The sequence below is a fragment of the Belonocnema kinseyi genome, chromosome 3 (genome assembly GCF_010883055.1).
Source record: "Belonocnema kinseyi isolate 2016_QV_RU_SX_M_011 chromosome 3, B_treatae_v1, whole genome shotgun sequence".
NCBI lineage: Eukaryota > Metazoa > Arthropoda > Insecta > Hymenoptera > Cynipidae > Belonocnema > Belonocnema kinseyi.
Window position 1 is genome coordinate 49,837,039 of NC_046659.1, and position 17,925 is coordinate 49,854,963.

Here is a 17,925-nt window from a genome sequence, read left to right on the forward strand (position 1 = left end):
CAATCCTTCGTTTTACCATTATTCTTACAATTCACAACACAACATGTATAATTCCACATACTGCCTACTGAAATGCATATAAAATGTAATCAAAACACACGCTCGCTAAACTCATTACTCGCCACCCCGCGCGCTGGCATCGTTTCGTCTATCCCCTCCAATCGGCGGCTCACGGCGAATAGTATAGAATGTTCAAGCTAGAAAGGTTCATCTTCTAAAAAATAGTTGCATTTTTGAACCGAAAATATGAATTTAAAAAAAAACTTTAACCAAGTAGTTCCTAGGCCTATTGAGCATCATTTTAAAAAATGGTTTAGCTGTTCCATCTAACCGTTTAGCTAGATATCCGTCCTCCAAAAATATAGCTGTGTCACCTATATTTCTAGCTGACCGAGTAAAAATGCTTCGACTTGAGTTCGACTTGGTTATATCTTGAATTCGTCTCCAAGGCATCGATGTCTGTCTGCGTCTCAAAACTGAGTCGAGACATAGGCCTTCGTCTTACTTTTATGGCCACGACAGGTAAAACGACGTTTACTTGTCTTAAGTCGAGCCTTATCTTGGCTAAGACGACGTTTACTTGACTCAAGACGAGCCTTGTCTTGGCTGAGATTATCGAAACTTTTTTGGCTCATAAGTGAGATTAAAATTGATGATTGAAAAATTTGTAATTATTAAATTAATATTTTATCAATTTAAAAATTTAGAATCGGTGGGTCTGAACGAGTATAACCCTTAAAAATTTTCTTCAAAAAAATATAAATTTTAACTTTCTAGAAGGATCTCCTAAGCCGTTAGAAATACGTAAAAACAAACAACATTTCCGATATCATCGTCAAACAAGTATAATACAAATAACAATCCGTAAATAAGTTGATTTATATATATATATATATACATACATAAACATATACAAGATTGTTTAACCACTAACAAAAATTAGCTTTTATGACTGTTAGAAATAACCTTTTTGTTAGGGCAGGTATACGCTCGAAGTTATAAACCACACGTGCTGGAGTTATAAAAATACGGCTCAAGGCATAAATTTATGTCTTAAAGACATAAAAACTTCTCTCCAAGACACAAATTTATGTATGGCTCTATCTCAAAACTGAGACATGCTCAAGTCGAACTTTTCGACTTCAGCATGTCTTTATTGGGGGCAATTCAAGTCGAAGCATTTTTATTCGGGCATGTTTAAGCTAAATTTTCCACCTAGAAATTACCTATCAAATTTTACTAGATTATTTCTAGATCGAACATTTAGCTGAAACAGCTAAAAATCTAGGTGACATAGCTATATTTTCTTGGGAGAGGAAATAAAGCTAAACGGTTAGCTGGGACAGTGAAACTATTATTTCAGTGAATAGTCAGTATAAAATTAACAATTTTATCACGTATTTTGTGTAGTTTTCTTAATTATACTTATACAATGTTTAGCTGAAATAGCTTTTTTTGAAGCTAGTTTATTGTTTAATTCATTTTCCACAATTGTACACTTTGTTAAAATGAATGAACATAAATGAAACGAAAGATTTAAAAAACACTTACTTTTTAAAAAACTTTTTCTGTGATGTTTCCAAAGATTGTAATTTAATTTCTAATTATCTTGAATATAAAAGTACTGAAAAAGATACAATATTCTCTTGTACTTTTCCTTGCCTATTTTAAAAATGGGATAATTTTTTATTTAAGATTTCCATACTAACACACTTCGTGTAACATAACTACATAATTTTAATTGTATAAGTCTTCGCATTTCTAATAGAAACTCTTTTTATTATTGTTTACTCAGAATATTTCCATGAAAAAACAGATGAAAAATCTCAATCCTTAAATTATATGACGAACCTGATGCATAGTCGTCTACTGGGCTGAAACGCTCTAGTCGAATAGCAAACTGGCCGCTACTTGGCTACCTTCATCCGTCCACTAGACAAACGTGAGCAGGTGCAAGTATACAGTCGGCTATTCAGCGCAGATTAGCCGACTGGCCAGTTTTTCGGCTAATCAACTGGTTCGGTTAGAGGCCTGCGACATGTATACGTCCGGACACAAGTTAGGCCCCCTTCCCTTTTGCAGGTTACGTTTAGGCTCAACCGTATTATAAACGTGCATAAACATACGGATTGTCCGGACTTTTAGACTCTGCCTTAAATTGCATCTACTTCCGAAATAACTTTACTCACCCTGCCCTGTACATGCGAAACTTCTTTATATTTCAAAACTTCAAATTAGCAACTTTACACCATCCGTAAAGTAGTAATTTTACACACGGTGCCGAAATGTACCACTTTACGCATTATTTAGAGGCAGAAAAAGCGAAACATTTTTTTGAAATTTTATTATGTTTGCAAGTCGACAAAATCTTTGGAAATGATTGGTTACTTAATATATAAGGTGCAAAAACGTGTCTTGTACTTAACCTTCAAAAAACATAATAAAATTAACATTTTCATAAATTTCAGAAAACTTAGATCTCACATTTTAAAGAACTGTGAAACAATGCCTTTCTTGCATTTTGTTGACTGAAACTTCCAATAGACTTTGTTAGTAAATAATATCCATATCATACATAGAAATTATATTTTAACATAGTTAATAAGTTGAAGATAACATTGAAAAACATAAGTACGGAATATTTCTTGATTTTCATTAATCTTATTTTAAAAGAATATTTAACTACAATAATAATTTTAGACAAAAAAGATTTGATAATTATATGGTACATAGTTCTAAAATCTATTTTCTGAGTAAGTACTTTATGACTGTATAATTAACGACATTAGGTACTTAAAATTAAAAAAAAAAATACATGTAATCTATAAATATGTATATCATACACTGGTTCGTTAGACCTATGCTCATCAAAATATGAATAAATTCAGTTTTGCGAAGCAGGAAAGAATGGTGTGATCATAATCGATGGATTCGCTCTCAGAATAATGTAATGAGGTGACTCTCAGGTCATGTATTCCTCACGAATTGTTAATGTGCTTTTAAAGAGTTACTGAATTTTTACATTGTCCTGAAATAAATGATTTATTGCTTCATTTTAGCACTTGATAAAATTTGTTTTATGTTTCAAAAGAAATGTTACTCTTATTTTATATTCTACTATGAATACTTAAAACAATTAATTCAAATAAAGTCTTTACTTTTGTGGTTCTTTTTCTGATTTCAGGTAGTAGTCTGAAGTTCTTCATCAAAAATGGCTTTAACGAGGATGGCTATCTCTAGATTGGGAAAAACTAAGTTTCCTCAATACACACTACCCATTTCGAAATACCAGCAAAATTTTGTAATTATTTAATTTTTATTTATTTATTGTGTTTCGAAGACGTTAGGTTAATATTTCTCTTTCATTTGCAGGTGATCAGTTTGGTGACATGCAGATTTGTATCTAGTCATCGAATCACAAAAAACATTGAACTTATAACACAAGAAACTCCTCTTCAAACTGACAAGTACAATAATCCGAGTTCCATTGTCCCAGAAGAACGACCACTTTTAGTTTTACTATGTTGGCTTTTAGCCAAACGAAAACACATTTTGAAGTATGCCAATTTTTACTTGGAACAAGGCTTTGACGTAGCCACTGTTTCTGTTAGTCCATGGCAACTCATGTGGCCTGCCAATGGCACCAGGGTAAGTATTTTTTTAAATCACAAAAAATATTAACAATATTTCTGAACAAAGAATGATACAAAAAACTTGGTAAAGGTGATTAAGACTTTTGGCAACTTTTGAATTTTCTGAAAACAATGAAGTTGTCAGAATAAAAATTGCAAGGTATTCCTAGAGATCCTCTAGGAAGAGTTGAGATACGTTTCCCCCTGCAATAGCCGCCGCTATACCGGAACTTTGATATTTCCATTGGGCGTGAAAAGTTTGAACAGTTTTATTTTTTAATATTTCTTTTGTTTATGAAAATTTCGAAGTGTATGTGTTTCAAAGTGAATTTTATTTTTCGCTAACCTTAATAACTAACCTTCCCAATAATTTATAAGGTTCTTGTTTGAATGTTGTCTCGATTCTGTATTAAATCCTCAGAAAAATAAAATTGTGATTTAAAAATAGCGCCCACTCATGCCAATCAAAACTCATAAAAGTTTAACTAGTTCCGGTACAGCGGCGCCAATCAGATTTCAAGTATTCCGTGTCCCAACTCTCCCTTGAGGATCTCTAGATATTCCCAAAGTTTTCAGTAGCGAGTAAACTTTGGTAGAGTTTTTAAAATTTAATGAAATGAACATTACATAAGGTTCAAACGTTTCCCTCAGAAGATTCTGTTACAACATTTTTCACATAAATACATTAAATTGAGAAAATCTGGAAATTTTCAATATGTTCGAGAAAACCTATTAAGAAATTAACGAGTTTTTAACAAATTTCATGAATTTATTTTTCATAAATACTCAACAAAATTTCAATAATTTGTCTACTCTACTGTGTAAACGTTCAAAATTCATCAGAACCTTAACGAATTTGATAATTCCACGAATCAGCAGAGCTCAAAAAAATTACAATAAACAAAATTAATAAAAATAATTCAAAACCACTTTTCATGGGAATACCTTAAAATCTTAAACCTGCGGTTTAAAATTAAAAATTACAACGAGCTTGCTCTCAAATTTAAAATGAAAAATAATTCAAGTAACTATTTATATATTTACTGAAAAATCTGTTAAGTAATGCACCCAATTAAAATGACGAGATTATGTGAATAAAAAAATCTTTATATAACTTCAGAAAGTTGCTGCAGAATTGCTGGACTTTATGGAACAGAATAAAAATTATCAACAAATTATGCTGCATGGATTCTCCATTGGTGGTTACATGTGGGGAGAACTTTTGGACTATGTACACAAAGATCGAAAAAGATACGACCATGTTATAGACAAAATTGTTGGGCAAGTTTGGGATAGTGCAGCAGATATAACTGAAATTACAATTGGAGTGCCACCTGCAGTTTTTCCAAATAATATTGTACTTCAAAATATGTTCAAAAAATACATGGAGTAAGTTTTACTTAGTTTTCTGTGAACATTATGAAAGCTACTTGCAAAAATAAAACTAAGTTCCATGAAACAGCCATAAATTATTTGATATCTTACAATTATTTGCAGGTATCACATGAAAGCTTTTCACAAACAAGCCACCCAATACTACATTAGATCTAGTCAACTATTCCACACAAACATCGTTCATTCGCCAGCATTGTTTATAATGAGCAAAACAGATACAATAGGAGCAGTCGAAAGTAATAAGAGGGTACGAGACAGCTGGGAATCTCTTGGCGTGAAGGTCAGTTAACATTCAGAAAATTATTGATTTCACAAGTCAGGGGTGGCCACGCAAGAATGAAAAAATCTCCATTTTTATTCAATATTTCCGGTATATTTAATTTGTCAAATTCAACCCTTAAAAATAGACGCGGCATTATTTTAAATATTAAAAAAGAACCTACAAATTAGCGATTGCAATACGGAACAATCATGTCAAAATTCACAAAATGGCGTCGCCAGCTTTATAAGTCAAATGCATACATAACTTTGGCAAAACAAATCTCAAGCACAGTAGAATGATGCGGAAAAAAAATTTTTTTTGAGTAGCGGATTCTAATGGCGGGTAAAAGCTTTATTTATCCAACAGCAGTAAAACCTTCACATTTTAATTCGATCTGATGATATTACAAATTCATCATTTGAAATTTTTTTAACTCTATGGGCCAAAAAAATATGTTGAGTTATTTGTAGATACAGTTTCTAGTAGTTAATAATAGAATTTGAAATTAAAAAGAAAATTGTCCTCAAATTGAAACTTTCTTAGTGTATAAAAAAGTTTTTTTTATTATGTTCACTGCCAAAAAATTAGACGATAGTAGAATCAACCCAAATTGAACAAAGAAAAAACTCAACATTTTTCAACTCATAGGACTTTTTATTTCAAATTGCCTCATTAAAAAATTAAAAATCTGAAATTTTTATTCAATTTTGATTGTCTTTAATTGATTAAATATTAAAGCTTTTAATTTATTGAAAATAGTACAGTTTTTAACCATTTACATTTTTAACTACATAGTTTTAAAAGCGTCAATTAAAAATTGTACAACTTAAAGCACTTTCAATTTATAATTGTTTATTTCTAAAAAATTGCAATATTAGTCTATTAAATTTTTAATACAGAAAGATTATAATAATTATGCAAACATTTAAAGACCTGCATTAAACGCTGCCTATTTTAAATTGTTCTTAACAATTTATCATTAACAAATTTTAATATTCAACTTTTAAAAATTCCATTTCATGTGCTAGTTGTGTAAAATTGTCTAACAATTATTATAAAATATGAAACCGAAACTTTTACATTTTTATCGCCTTCAATAAAAAATTATTTCTCTATAAAGAATGTCTATTAGAAATTGTATCAATTTAATGTAGAAGAACCTTTAAATTCACATTTTTTAAATGTCAAGCACTTATAATTTAAAATTTAAATTGTTCAATCAAAAAAATTAGAATATAAAATTATTCGATTTTGATCTTTTTTGAAGAATAGTGGAAGTAGTAAAGTTCTTTATTTTATAATTTTACAACTTCCAAAGAATTTACAAGGAAAAGCTTTATTTTTTCGACTTGTCCAAGACTATTTATTCCCATGCGTTAAATTAAGAATATTTAAATCCTGAAGGTTCTTTACATAACTTCGAAAGATTTAAAAATCTTAAATTTTTCAACAATTCCAATTCAATTTTTCAAAGTTTAAACTGAAAATGGCTCAACTATAAGGTTTTTAATTTAAAACTCTCATCTTAAAATTAATATTTTAATTTTGAAACTATCAGAAAACTAAAATTGTCTTATCTTTTTCAGACGTATACTAAAATATTCGAAGATTCCCCACATGTAGGACATTTCCCTAAGTATCCGAAAGAATATATCGCCGAACTGTACGCATTCATGAATGAGCTGCAATTAATACAGGATGAAGAAAAAGTCAAGGCACGACTTTAATTTAAGTTTAAATAATGCCAATCGTATTAAATCAATTTATAAATTGTCAATAGAAAAAGCCATTTTTATACCTAAGTAAAAATCTGTGACGTATGCAAATGAAAAATGATCCAGCGAAAAAATCTATTTCTTTTATGCTACAGAAGTTTCAGTCTATTAATATGTCTCGAACAAAAGGCTGTGAATCAATGAAAATTAGCGTTTAAAAACTATCATAGACTTATGAAAAGATTGCCTTACAAATTCATACATGTAAGTGCATACATGTTTCATTAAAAAAGATGTTTTCTAGGTATTAAAATATTGCATTGTCTCTTTTGTTTTCTAAGAAAGCCTCGAAATATAGAAATCACGCATTACAAATTTGGACAAAGAATAATTTGCATAGATTATTGTGAAGCTTTATTTCCATTCTTTCGTTTGATGAATGGCACGTATGAAAAATTACAATACTGTGTGTCTTAATAGGATTAAGCAGCGTTCATTCTAGCGAAAATTTTTGTTAAAATTTTATACGAGACACTTGTGATAATTTTCTCTATTTTATATCTAGTTAATCAAGTCTCGTTATTAGTTAATTTAGGATTGATTGAAAATGAAAATTGTACATTCCTGGTTAGTAAATTGCAAAAATAATGTAAAAGTGTATCGCCATCGGGGGGAGTCAGGCAGTATCGGTCACTTAAGTTGTTTTTTTATCAATAAACAAGCCAGTATCGATGCAAATAGTAATATAAATCGTCAATTATTATAATGCTGATCCTGCTACTTACACCTACAAGGCAGTTATTCAAAGAAAAATAAATTTATATTAGAGAGAAAAAAAGTGATTTCCGTGAGGACCAAAGAAGGTTATTCAAAGAGTGTGGGGTAGCGGGTAACCCACGCCACCGAGAAAATCTTGATATTTTGACATTTTATCTTCATTGAAGAACAAGGAATGTATATTTTTTAAATGAAACCTTCAAGATTTTCTAAGTTAGAATAACAATAGTTACGGGAAATCAAAAACCCAGAAAAGCTATTAAAGTTACATTGTTTACAAAGGTTATTTATTAGTTGACAGAAACAAATTGAATTCAAACATTACTAAATCTAGCCTGGGTAAACGGCTATAAGACTATGGCATTTCACAAAATCAACTTGTTTATTAAAGACGAAATATGCAGGTCGTATTTTCTTTAATGCTGACGAGAGATATGCGTCTCTATTTTTAAAATACGCTTTGGGACAATTTTCAAAGATAAAAATGTTGATTTATTATCGAAGAAAGCATAGTGTTTCTTCAAAATTGCGAGTGGCCGGGGCTACCCGACTTTCCCCTAATTGAAGATGACAGCGAATTTAGTACAATATTTCTTTTTATAACATGCTAATTCTTTTCGTAATACGAAGATGAATTTTATAAAATTTCAATCGACTACTGTGTAGTAGATTAATCTTTCGAAAATATGAGCTAAATTATAAAAATTGCATAAAAGTAAAATGTTAGTTTATAATTTGGAGATGAAACCTCAGGTTCAGCAATTTTTTAGGGACCTAAGACGAATGAAATATTCGACTTGTAAAGTTTGCTACCATGATTATTAGCGAAGATAATAAAATAGTGGCTGATTTTCTAATTTGCTTTTTATTTATATGTATAATTAGTTCCTCTATGTTGCATGTTTTATTTACACTTTAATAACTCAGTCTTACAATCGTCTTTTAAAAAATAATATTCTCTCAACCACAATGGTTAAATTTTTTAGGAATAAATACTAAACACTTTAAAGCATTCAAATGTATATTTTTTTAGCCTTACTTTAATATATTTTATTACTCTTTTCCTCTTAATCTTTTCAGCCTATTCTTATTTTTCCGTAAAATTACAGCCTCATCAGAATTCTTTCTATTCAACATAATTTTCTTACCTTTGCCCGACAACTTTTTTTCATGTAAGGCAAGTTTGTTAAGTTTACTTTTACCTTGACTCACTTTATTTTTCTTCTCCTTTTTTCTTTGATAAAGGTTCTCTATTTCTCCTTGTTTTTCACATTTTTTAGAAGAATCCGACCCTTTCTCTCCTAATTTAATTTCATCAGGTTCTGCTTTACTCAACACACTCTCACTTTGTTCTTCTTCTGATTTAATTTTCTGCCTTTTTGGCTTCCTTAGCTTGAATTTGTTCTGAAGAAACTCTTCAGCCTCATCTGGATCCATCCCTTGCAGGATAAGCTTCTTTTTCTTATTTATCATCTTCTTTTCATAAAAGTCGGTTTCGTCAAGCCTAATTTCTGCTTCGCGTTTGGTAACTGAAATCTGCGTGAAGATTGTGACGATTTCCTTATCTATAAGAATAGATTTAATAAACAGAAGGATGCTTGCGTGAAGAAAAGGCAAAGCCAATGTGACTACTTAAATTTCAGACAAAAATATTCAGTCATTCAAATTTGGCATTTAAAACCCTTGAAAAGTGAACGATTCTTATCAGGAAGAGAGTATTTGAAGTTGAACCGTCAATTTAAAGCGTTTAAAGTAAAAAATAACAACATGAAAATTGAATTTTAAACAAAGTATTCAAAATAAAATACTTTCGAACTTGAAGAACACGTGTAATACCAACTTGGAATCGATTTGTATTGCACAATTCAAAATTCAAGGCTTTTGAAAGCTTTTGGAAGAATATTTCAAAAAGATTCCTTCAAAGGTTCAAATTTGCATCGGAAGTGAACAGTTTTAAATTTGAGGAACTGAAAAGTAGGCAATGACAGAAGGAAGCATGAAAAATGAGCTCATGTCAAATTGCAAGCCAAACAATTTTGGATAACTTCAAAACAATAAAATTACATATTCAATTTTCAAAAAAACTTATATTTTCTAATGCTTTCACTAGGAAATTTCGAAATGTTATTTTGAATATCGTTCAATTTTGAAAGGTATCAGTTAAAAAACTTGTTGTTTTTTTATTCGTTAGTTTTTTAATCAAACGCATAAATTGTAAAGTATTCTTGTAGATCAGTAGCCAACAAATAAATTTAACAAACAGGTGCAAATTTCGTAGAAAGAAATATTTTTACTGATGAGGACTGTCGACGTACAGTCGAAACTTCTATCAAATATGTACTGAGAATCTCTCAGGCATGATTTCAATGAATATGACCAGTAATTGACTGACATTTTAACTTCCATCTACAAGAATATTTATACACCCTTGCCAACAACGTAACATCTTATATATATATATATATATATATATATAAATTGTAAAGTGTTTAATTTCAAGTAGACCTATTTTTTTCTCGTTAAATTTTTTGAACTATTTAATACCTAATGACAAAAAACAAAAATTGTCAATATCTACTTAGAAGGCCTTATTTCGATTACAAACCTCAAAAACACTTCTAATTAAAGCAGATAAGGCAGAGGATGTTAATGATTTGTGCGTATATAATACTAAATTGTTTAGTTTGTTTAACTCAACGTTGAGTAAATTCCACTCAGGTTCAATCACCTTTATAATAAATGTGATTAAATAAGTAAAAATGAAATCGAATATGTAATTCAAATTATACGAAATGTGATGTAGACATGAAAACACATAATATACTTATAAGCATAGATTAAGGTTAAAGAGAATTCGGTAATTGCCGTAAAAGCTGCTGGGATTTAATGATTATGCATATAAATATTCAATTTGAGATTTTATAACTTTCAAAAATTTAAATTCGAAACCATAGATTTTAAATATTTGATTTTGCATTTCTTCAACTTCAAGCGGTTCCAAACATAAATCATTCAATTTGAAATGCTTCAAACCTAAAATTTCTCAGTTTTTAAGAATAGAAAAAGTAAGTTTCTGGTAGACTTGAACTAAATACCTATTTAAAACTGTAGATTAAAAATTCTTCAACGCTTTAAATTCAATAATTAAAAATAATATTTAATTTTTTTTATCCATAACTCTAACTTTCTAAATTGATCAATTTGAAATTTATGGCCATAAAAATTAAACAATTTTGCAATGAAACCTTCAGAACCCAATAATTTTAAATACGAAAAGGAAAATTTTCCAAATTTTTTGTAGATATTAATGAACTTGAATTGAGATTGAACTTTTTTAAATTAAACAGTTTTATCTTCTTTTAACAGTTTAAAGTTATCCAAATTCAAAATAAAATCGAAAAATTGAAGAATATCAAAAATGCAAACAATGCCGAATAAAATATAATTTCCCTGGCTTTAAATATTTCCAGTCTTTTTCCAATTTCCTGCCTTAGTGGGCATCTTGAGAAGATAAATAAAACAGAGGGAAAATTTTAATTAATGATAGTTACCATCTACTTTGTACTCAGTTAGCTTGGTTCCTATAGTTTCCTCTATCGCTTTTAGTAATTTTAGGTCGTGTGGTGTGACTAAACTAACAGCCATTCCACCACGTCCTGCTCTCGCTGTCCTACCGACTCTGTGAATATATTCTTTTGGCACATTGGGTATCGTATGATTCAAAACTAATTGCACAAGAGGAATATCTAATCCTCTAGCAGCCACGTCTGTTGCAATTAGAATTTTTACTTGATTCGCTTTGAATTTGTGCAAAGCTTCGAGACGCTCCCTCTGTTTTATCATTGCATGCAGAGCCACGTTTTCGAAGCCAACTTCGTTAAGCGTCATGGAAAGTAGCTGACAGTTCCTAGGAAAAAGATAATTACATTAAATACATGAAATTGATACCAAGAAAAAAATGGTTAGTCAATTTTGAAAAATAATCAAATTGTTGAAAACATTTGAAATCCTATAAATTTTTTTAGATAGCTTTTAAAATATAAAAATGCTTTAAAATCCATTAAAAGCCTTTGAAATCTATTAAAATTTTGTGAAATAATTAAAATACTATAAAATTCGGTGAAATTCATTTAAATAATTGTCCATTGGTAAAGACGTCCTATTTACAATTATTTTGTTTTATACGCTTTTAAACTAAAAATGGATCCATTTCATTTTAATTATATCATGTTATTTAATTTTTAAAGTTTTAAGATTACACTTAAAATTTTTCCAATTTTTAATTATTCTATTTTGTATGTTTCAATTTAAAATGAATAAATTTCACATTTTTAATTCCTCTCTTTAAAATGTTGCCATTTAAACTTGTATAAATGTTTTAATTTGTAAGATTGCTCCATATCGAATGAAGAATGTGGAACTTAAAAGCTTATGAATTAATTTTTAATTAGATTGGAAGCGTCGTCACTATAATAGTATTTTGAAAAAACAGGCGATTTGAACTAAGTTAGTAACTCAAGTCACAAATCCTACAAATAAGCCCAGCCTGTGACTTCGTTTCAAAATATTTCATTGGGCCGATTTTTCCTCAATTTCTTACAAATTAAAGCGATTAAGATAATCTTCTAAAATATAATATATTTCTTACTTGCAGGTGTCTGTGAAAATTATGATTGAACCACTTTGACACGTTTCTCTGAAAGTCCTGATTACTTCCACTAGAAAGGCATCCCGAACATTTATCGGACAAAGCACGTAATGTTGTTTTAACTCTTTGACAGTTGCAACTCCAGCGTCATCTTGGCATTCATACAAAAAGACCTTTTGAAAAGCAAAAGAGAATTTAATAAATAGTCTATAAGAACCAAAATTAAAGAAAAAATGGAATTAGTTGCATCCAAGTTTATGGAATAATTGAACTCACTTCATTGGAAGTCATCTGCTTCACTTTTTCGAGAGTATCAGTCATGGTAGCACTAAAGAGCAGATTTTGTCTCTTCTTAGGTAAGGCATTAAAAATAGTCCGAAGTTGCTCATCAAATTGACCACTCAAGAGTCTGTCAGCTTCGTCCAAGACTACGAATTTTACTTTTTGCAGAGAAAATGTGTCGCAGCTTTGTAAATGATCTGCCAGACGACCTGGAGTCGCAACCACGATGTGTGGACGTTTTGATAATTCCAAACCCTGAACCACCATGTCTATTCCACCGACAACGACACATTTTTTTAAATTGATTGGTTTGCCGATAACTGCAAACTGGTCTGCAATCTAAAAAGAAATATAGTCAACATAAATAATAAATTTGTTGGATGTTCAGCATACATTTGTGTGATTTTTTTTTCTTTACAGAAAACAGTTTTTGACGGAGTTTCTACAACCATAGAAGATAATTTTACCTCTAGGATCCATGAATAACTAAAAATATGATTTCCTCGAATTTGTGATATTTAATATCTATTTAATAAAACGTAATATTCGGAATTGTATAGACATTTTATCGAATATCAGCGAACTTTCCTTTTAAAATAGATATCAATTTTGTGTCGTTATATTTTTGGCAATAAATGTATTTCAAAATATTCTTAAATTTTGTGTTTTAGCAGTTCTAAATTGTTCGATACGAAGCTAGAATGGATAAAAAGAACCAGAAAATTATTAGAGTGAGTGGAAGCATTTACAATCGAGTTTACAATCGTTACAATCGAGTTACAATCCAGAGTTTTTGTATATATTTTGAGCCACTGAATCCTAATTTTTTAGGTGGCTGTTCGCCCGAGTGGCCATTTTTTTGTTATTTACATTTTTTTAAAATTAATTGGAAAATTTAATTTTTTGACAAAAATAATTTTTCCCAGTTTCTTTAGCATATTTTGAATAAAAAAGGTCCCTAGTAATTTTTCTCCCAGACCCATATTTTGTGAGAAAAAAAAGGGCAAAGCCTAAAAAAAAGTGATTTTTCCAGTTTTTGACGCTTTGTCAGATATACACCATAAACTGTTTTTGTAATCTGAGTCCACGCTATGCTTCCTTAACATGTGTATTATTATTAAAAATTATTTCCAGTTCGTTTCAACAAATAGCTTTTAAGTGGGACGAGTTGAAAGTTCAAGGTTTTCCGAGCGCGCAGGGCTGACTGTGCGTATACCGCCGCGTCACTCGCGCCTTGGCGAACTCCTCGGCCACCGTTGCTAAATGGCTCGGAAAACCTTGAACTTTCAACTCGTCCCACTCAAAAGCTATTTGTTTAAACGAACTGGAAATAATTTTTAATAATAAGACACATATTAAGGAAGCATAGCGTGGACTCAGATTACTAAAAAAGTTTATGGTGTATATCTGACATAGCGTCAAAATCCGGAAAAATCACTTTTTTTTTTTAAACTTTGCCAATGTTTGTCAAAAAATTGAATTTTTCAATTAATTATTAAAAAAATGTTAATAACAAAAAACTGACCACTTGGACGAACAGCCACCTAAAAAATTCGGATTCAGGGACTCAAAATACATTTAAAAAACCTTGGTGGCTCCATCGGAATTGAAAAGGCTACGAGACCATACCTGGCTCCCGAACTATTGGGTTTCCATTTTTTAAATCATATAATTTTGAAAAAATTTCGTTCGAAATAATACAATTTTCAATCATTCATTTTAAAATTGTTCAAATTTTAAACTAAGGCTATTTTTAAGTTCACTCAACTATAAGATCCTTGCAGCAGCGGAACAAACATGATATCGAAATTTATTATTAATCTAGGAATGGCTTAAATGTAAACTTGTTTTGAAATGGTATTAAAATTATTTCTTTCCAAGCGAATTTAACTCCACATTTTTTATATTTATAAATTGGCAATTTGAAACTATTCAATTTTGAATGTATTCACGTTACAATTTTTAACTATTAAGGGGTATTAAATTGGTATCAGTCTAAAATTGCTAAGCCAATGATTTTACCTTTAAAATTATAAAATCTTAAATGTTTTTATTTTGAAATATGGTCTAATGTTAAAGAACTAGAAATTAAAAGTATTCTCCTTAGAATCCTTCGAAGTCTTTAGCAACTCAGTTTCCGATAGGTTCAGATTTTAAATTATTCACTTATGCATTCTTAAAACTTAAAATTTGAATGCCTGTCAAGTGTATATTTTTCATGAAATAAACGGAATTTTAGGTCCACTTAATATTTACTTCAAGATTAACCATCGAATTTATTTACTTTTATTCAAATAAAATTTTCCTGGTTTTAAAAAGTTTTTTCAAAATCAATTTTAATTTGTACAAACCTAAGCTGCATTCAATAAGAAAATTTACTGACCATTCGCGATTTCTCGGTCCAGTGGTCACTCTGTTTCACTAATTACACTGGAACTTGGATTTACCACCGATTTCGGGGATGGCTTAAATTCAAGTTGTAATGTATTATACAATTTACATGATGGGTTAAATTATTCATGCAATCTGGTTTATACTCTCCATATAAACTTGCGCAATCCAATGTAATCCTGTGCAATCTCTGATATAACCTCTATGCAATCTTCCACTATTGTGCAATCCCATGTAATCTCAAGAACTATTTATCATATTCTTTTTACTAGATATTTTAATAATTTAGAACATTTTTTAATAAGATTACAATTGAAGATTGACACTTGACAGTACAGAACTAGATCAAACAAATGTCCATTTCCATTCCCGAGCGAAAATTTGATAAAACAAAGTTATCCAGGTTGGAGGAAACGGATGTCGAATTTGACAATCTCAAGGTGACAATGACCAAAAATTAGAGTCGACTCAACTGCGGATTGCGATAAATAATCCAATTTTCAGTTTAAAAATAACATAAAATCATGCTTCCATGATTTTAAGTTTCTATATACAAATTAATAAAGTTTGTTGCAAAAAAGTTAACTTATTTCAAGAAAAAAGTCTGAGAATTTTGAGATTAAAATTTAATGGGTTTTAAAAATCGACTTTAGATAGCGATAAAAAAAAGAATTTTCAATTTTTTGCAAAAATGAAAACTTGCACCCCGAGATATGAGAAAGTTGAAAGAGAATACAAAAATCGATTAAAAAAAATGATTCATTCTTGAGAAAATAAAAATTTAAGATCGATCACAGTATGACAGACATTATTTTGCTGAAAATCCGAAAAAGAAAAAATAAATCTTTTTTCTGTCATTAAATGATTATGATTTCAAGAAATGTGAATGTCAAAAGGTCAAAAAAAAATTACTACATTATAATTATAACTAAATTATAAGTAATATTTTTAATACATTTTTTAAAATTATTATATAAAAAATATACTTAAAAATAATCCTTTTTCCAGAATGTGTATTTCATTTTTTAAGAATTTTTCACACAGTAAACCAATTTTCGATAAAAATTATTGTTATCTATAGCTAAAACCTCAGCAGAAAGAAAGTAGTATCAACACAAGTTTTGTGACTATGGAGTCAGAATAGTTGAGGTTATTTACTTCACATTAATCTCAATCTCAAAAGTGTCGTTTTTCAAATCCATCTTTAGAAATTTTGAACAGGGTCAAAAACAAAAAATTGCATTTGCTTAAGTGTCGAAAAAAATTCAAAACTTAATTCGTCAGTTTTTAAAAATAACTATTCTTCCTTTCAAAAATAATGTTTAATATTACCGACTCTGGATGTTTGAGTACTAATACTACCGTTTTCTTGTTATTAACTTAAGCTTACCCTCTCTAACCTTTTTTATCCTTTCCTGCTTACCTCGGTTCAAAAGTTCTAATTGCAAGTAGCATTTAGAAACTAACTTTTAATTACAAGAAAAAATCTTTTTTATTTCACGATGAAATAATTGTGTAGTGTTTAAATGAAGTAAAAATGTTTCTTAGTATACCTAAATTTGTGCCTCATTTTTTTAAATGTTTATTTTGCCTAAGCGTCCTTAAAATTCGTTAAACAATTTATTTAGCAAAATTCGTAGTAGGTTTATCCCTACTACCTATACAGACAAAGTTTAGGTACAATAGAAAATATTTTCGCTCAATGCAAACACAGAGAAATTGTTTATCGTGAAATAAAAAGCAATATTTCAGTTTTTAGTATTTTCTTGCAATTCACTCGTCTGCAACTGCCTATTTCCCGCATTTGTGGCAGAATATACTGCACTTATGCCTCCTCTTAAAGAATTAAATTACAATTTCTTCTTGTATTCCCCGCAATCTCGTGCAATCCCACGCAATCTCTTGCAATTCTATGCAATCTTTTGCTATATTTGGCCAAAAATTTAAGTAATTACACATTCAAATTTTCAAATATTTGTAACAAAAAACCACTGATGGAAAACTTTTAACTTGTAGATAAGTTCTGAAAATGAAGATAAAAAATCTTCCCCCCTCGCGGGCACATTCTCATAGCGCGCTGCGCGCGCGGCTCGCCAGTTTGAGGGCGCCTACGGCGCGCGACTGTTGGTTCTTGCGCTTCGCACTCGGTAATATATTTATCTCGCACTTCACACTCGATAATGTATTTACCTCGCGCTCCGCGCTCGATCTTTGTATATTACCCATAATTGTACATAGACTTTTTAAAATTAAAGGTCAAAGCATCGACAACAGTAATTTGGTGTTTGTGAATTCTCTTTTGTTAAAGCTTCTTCGGCTTTAACGAACACATTATAACCACGTCTCACGTGCTTTGTACTCGAGTTTGTCCCTCAAACTGTGTATCATTTCCATAAATGTATACTATTACAATTCATAAGATGCATTGGCATTAAAACGAACGTAGTTTCATTGACTCGTTTAAAAAATGCACATTCTTTTAAAGAAATTTTGTTATTAAAAATTGTATTGCAACTTCTGCCGTTTTTACAAAAACTGAATTTGCGAATTGCCAATTTAATATTTACGATTTAGTAGTTACACATGCGGTCTGCACAGCAGCCTGAGTGTTTTATAACTTCTACCCTGGTGGAAAAAAGGAAAGAATCGGAAAGGCCGCATCGGAAAGATTCAGAAAGGTTCAGGAAAGAATTCGGAAATGGTTCGGAAAGAGAATCGGAAAGAGCTATTTGAACTTTGCTTCCGTTTATTTCCGAACGTCGAACTGTCCCACGAATCTTTCCAATTCTTTCCGAATGTCCCTTTCTCCTACTTCTTTCGGAT

At 30.1% G+C, this 17,925-nt stretch overlaps 2 protein-coding genes across 3 annotated transcripts in view; one reads left to right on the plus strand and one right to left on the minus strand.

Moving 5' to 3' along the window:
* LOC117168833 overlaps positions 1-8,638 on the plus strand; it is a 12,732-nt gene extending 4,094 nt beyond the window's left edge. Inside the window, exons 2-6 of one of the 2 annotated variants that reach the window (XM_033354681.1) lie at positions 3,185-3,301; positions 3,373-3,648; positions 4,753-5,021; positions 5,130-5,307; positions 6,876-8,638. In XM_033354681.1, coding sequence (XP_033210572.1) covers positions 3,212-3,301; positions 3,373-3,648; positions 4,753-5,021; positions 5,130-5,307; positions 6,876-7,016 — 954 coding nt within the window. In that variant the 5' untranslated portion in view covers positions 3,185-3,211 and the 3' untranslated portion in view covers positions 7,017-8,638. Of the gene's footprint in view, positions 1-3,181; positions 3,302-3,372; positions 3,649-4,752; positions 5,022-5,129; positions 5,308-6,875 lie in introns of both variants that reach the window. The other variant, XM_033354682.1, reaches the window with a different exon arrangement.
* LOC117168832 (probable ATP-dependent RNA helicase DDX49) overlaps positions 8,631-17,925 on the minus strand; it is a 17,292-nt gene continuing 7,997 nt past the window's right edge. The window contains exons 2-5 of the mRNA XM_033354680.1: positions 12,706-13,050; positions 12,430-12,602; positions 11,333-11,688; positions 8,631-9,346 (exon numbers count right to left, since the gene is read on the minus strand). Coding sequence (XP_033210571.1) covers positions 8,835-9,346; positions 11,333-11,688; positions 12,430-12,602; positions 12,706-13,050 — 1,386 coding nt within the window. The 3' untranslated portion in view covers positions 8,631-8,834. The remainder of the gene's footprint in view (positions 9,347-11,332; positions 11,689-12,429; positions 12,603-12,705; positions 13,051-17,925) is intronic.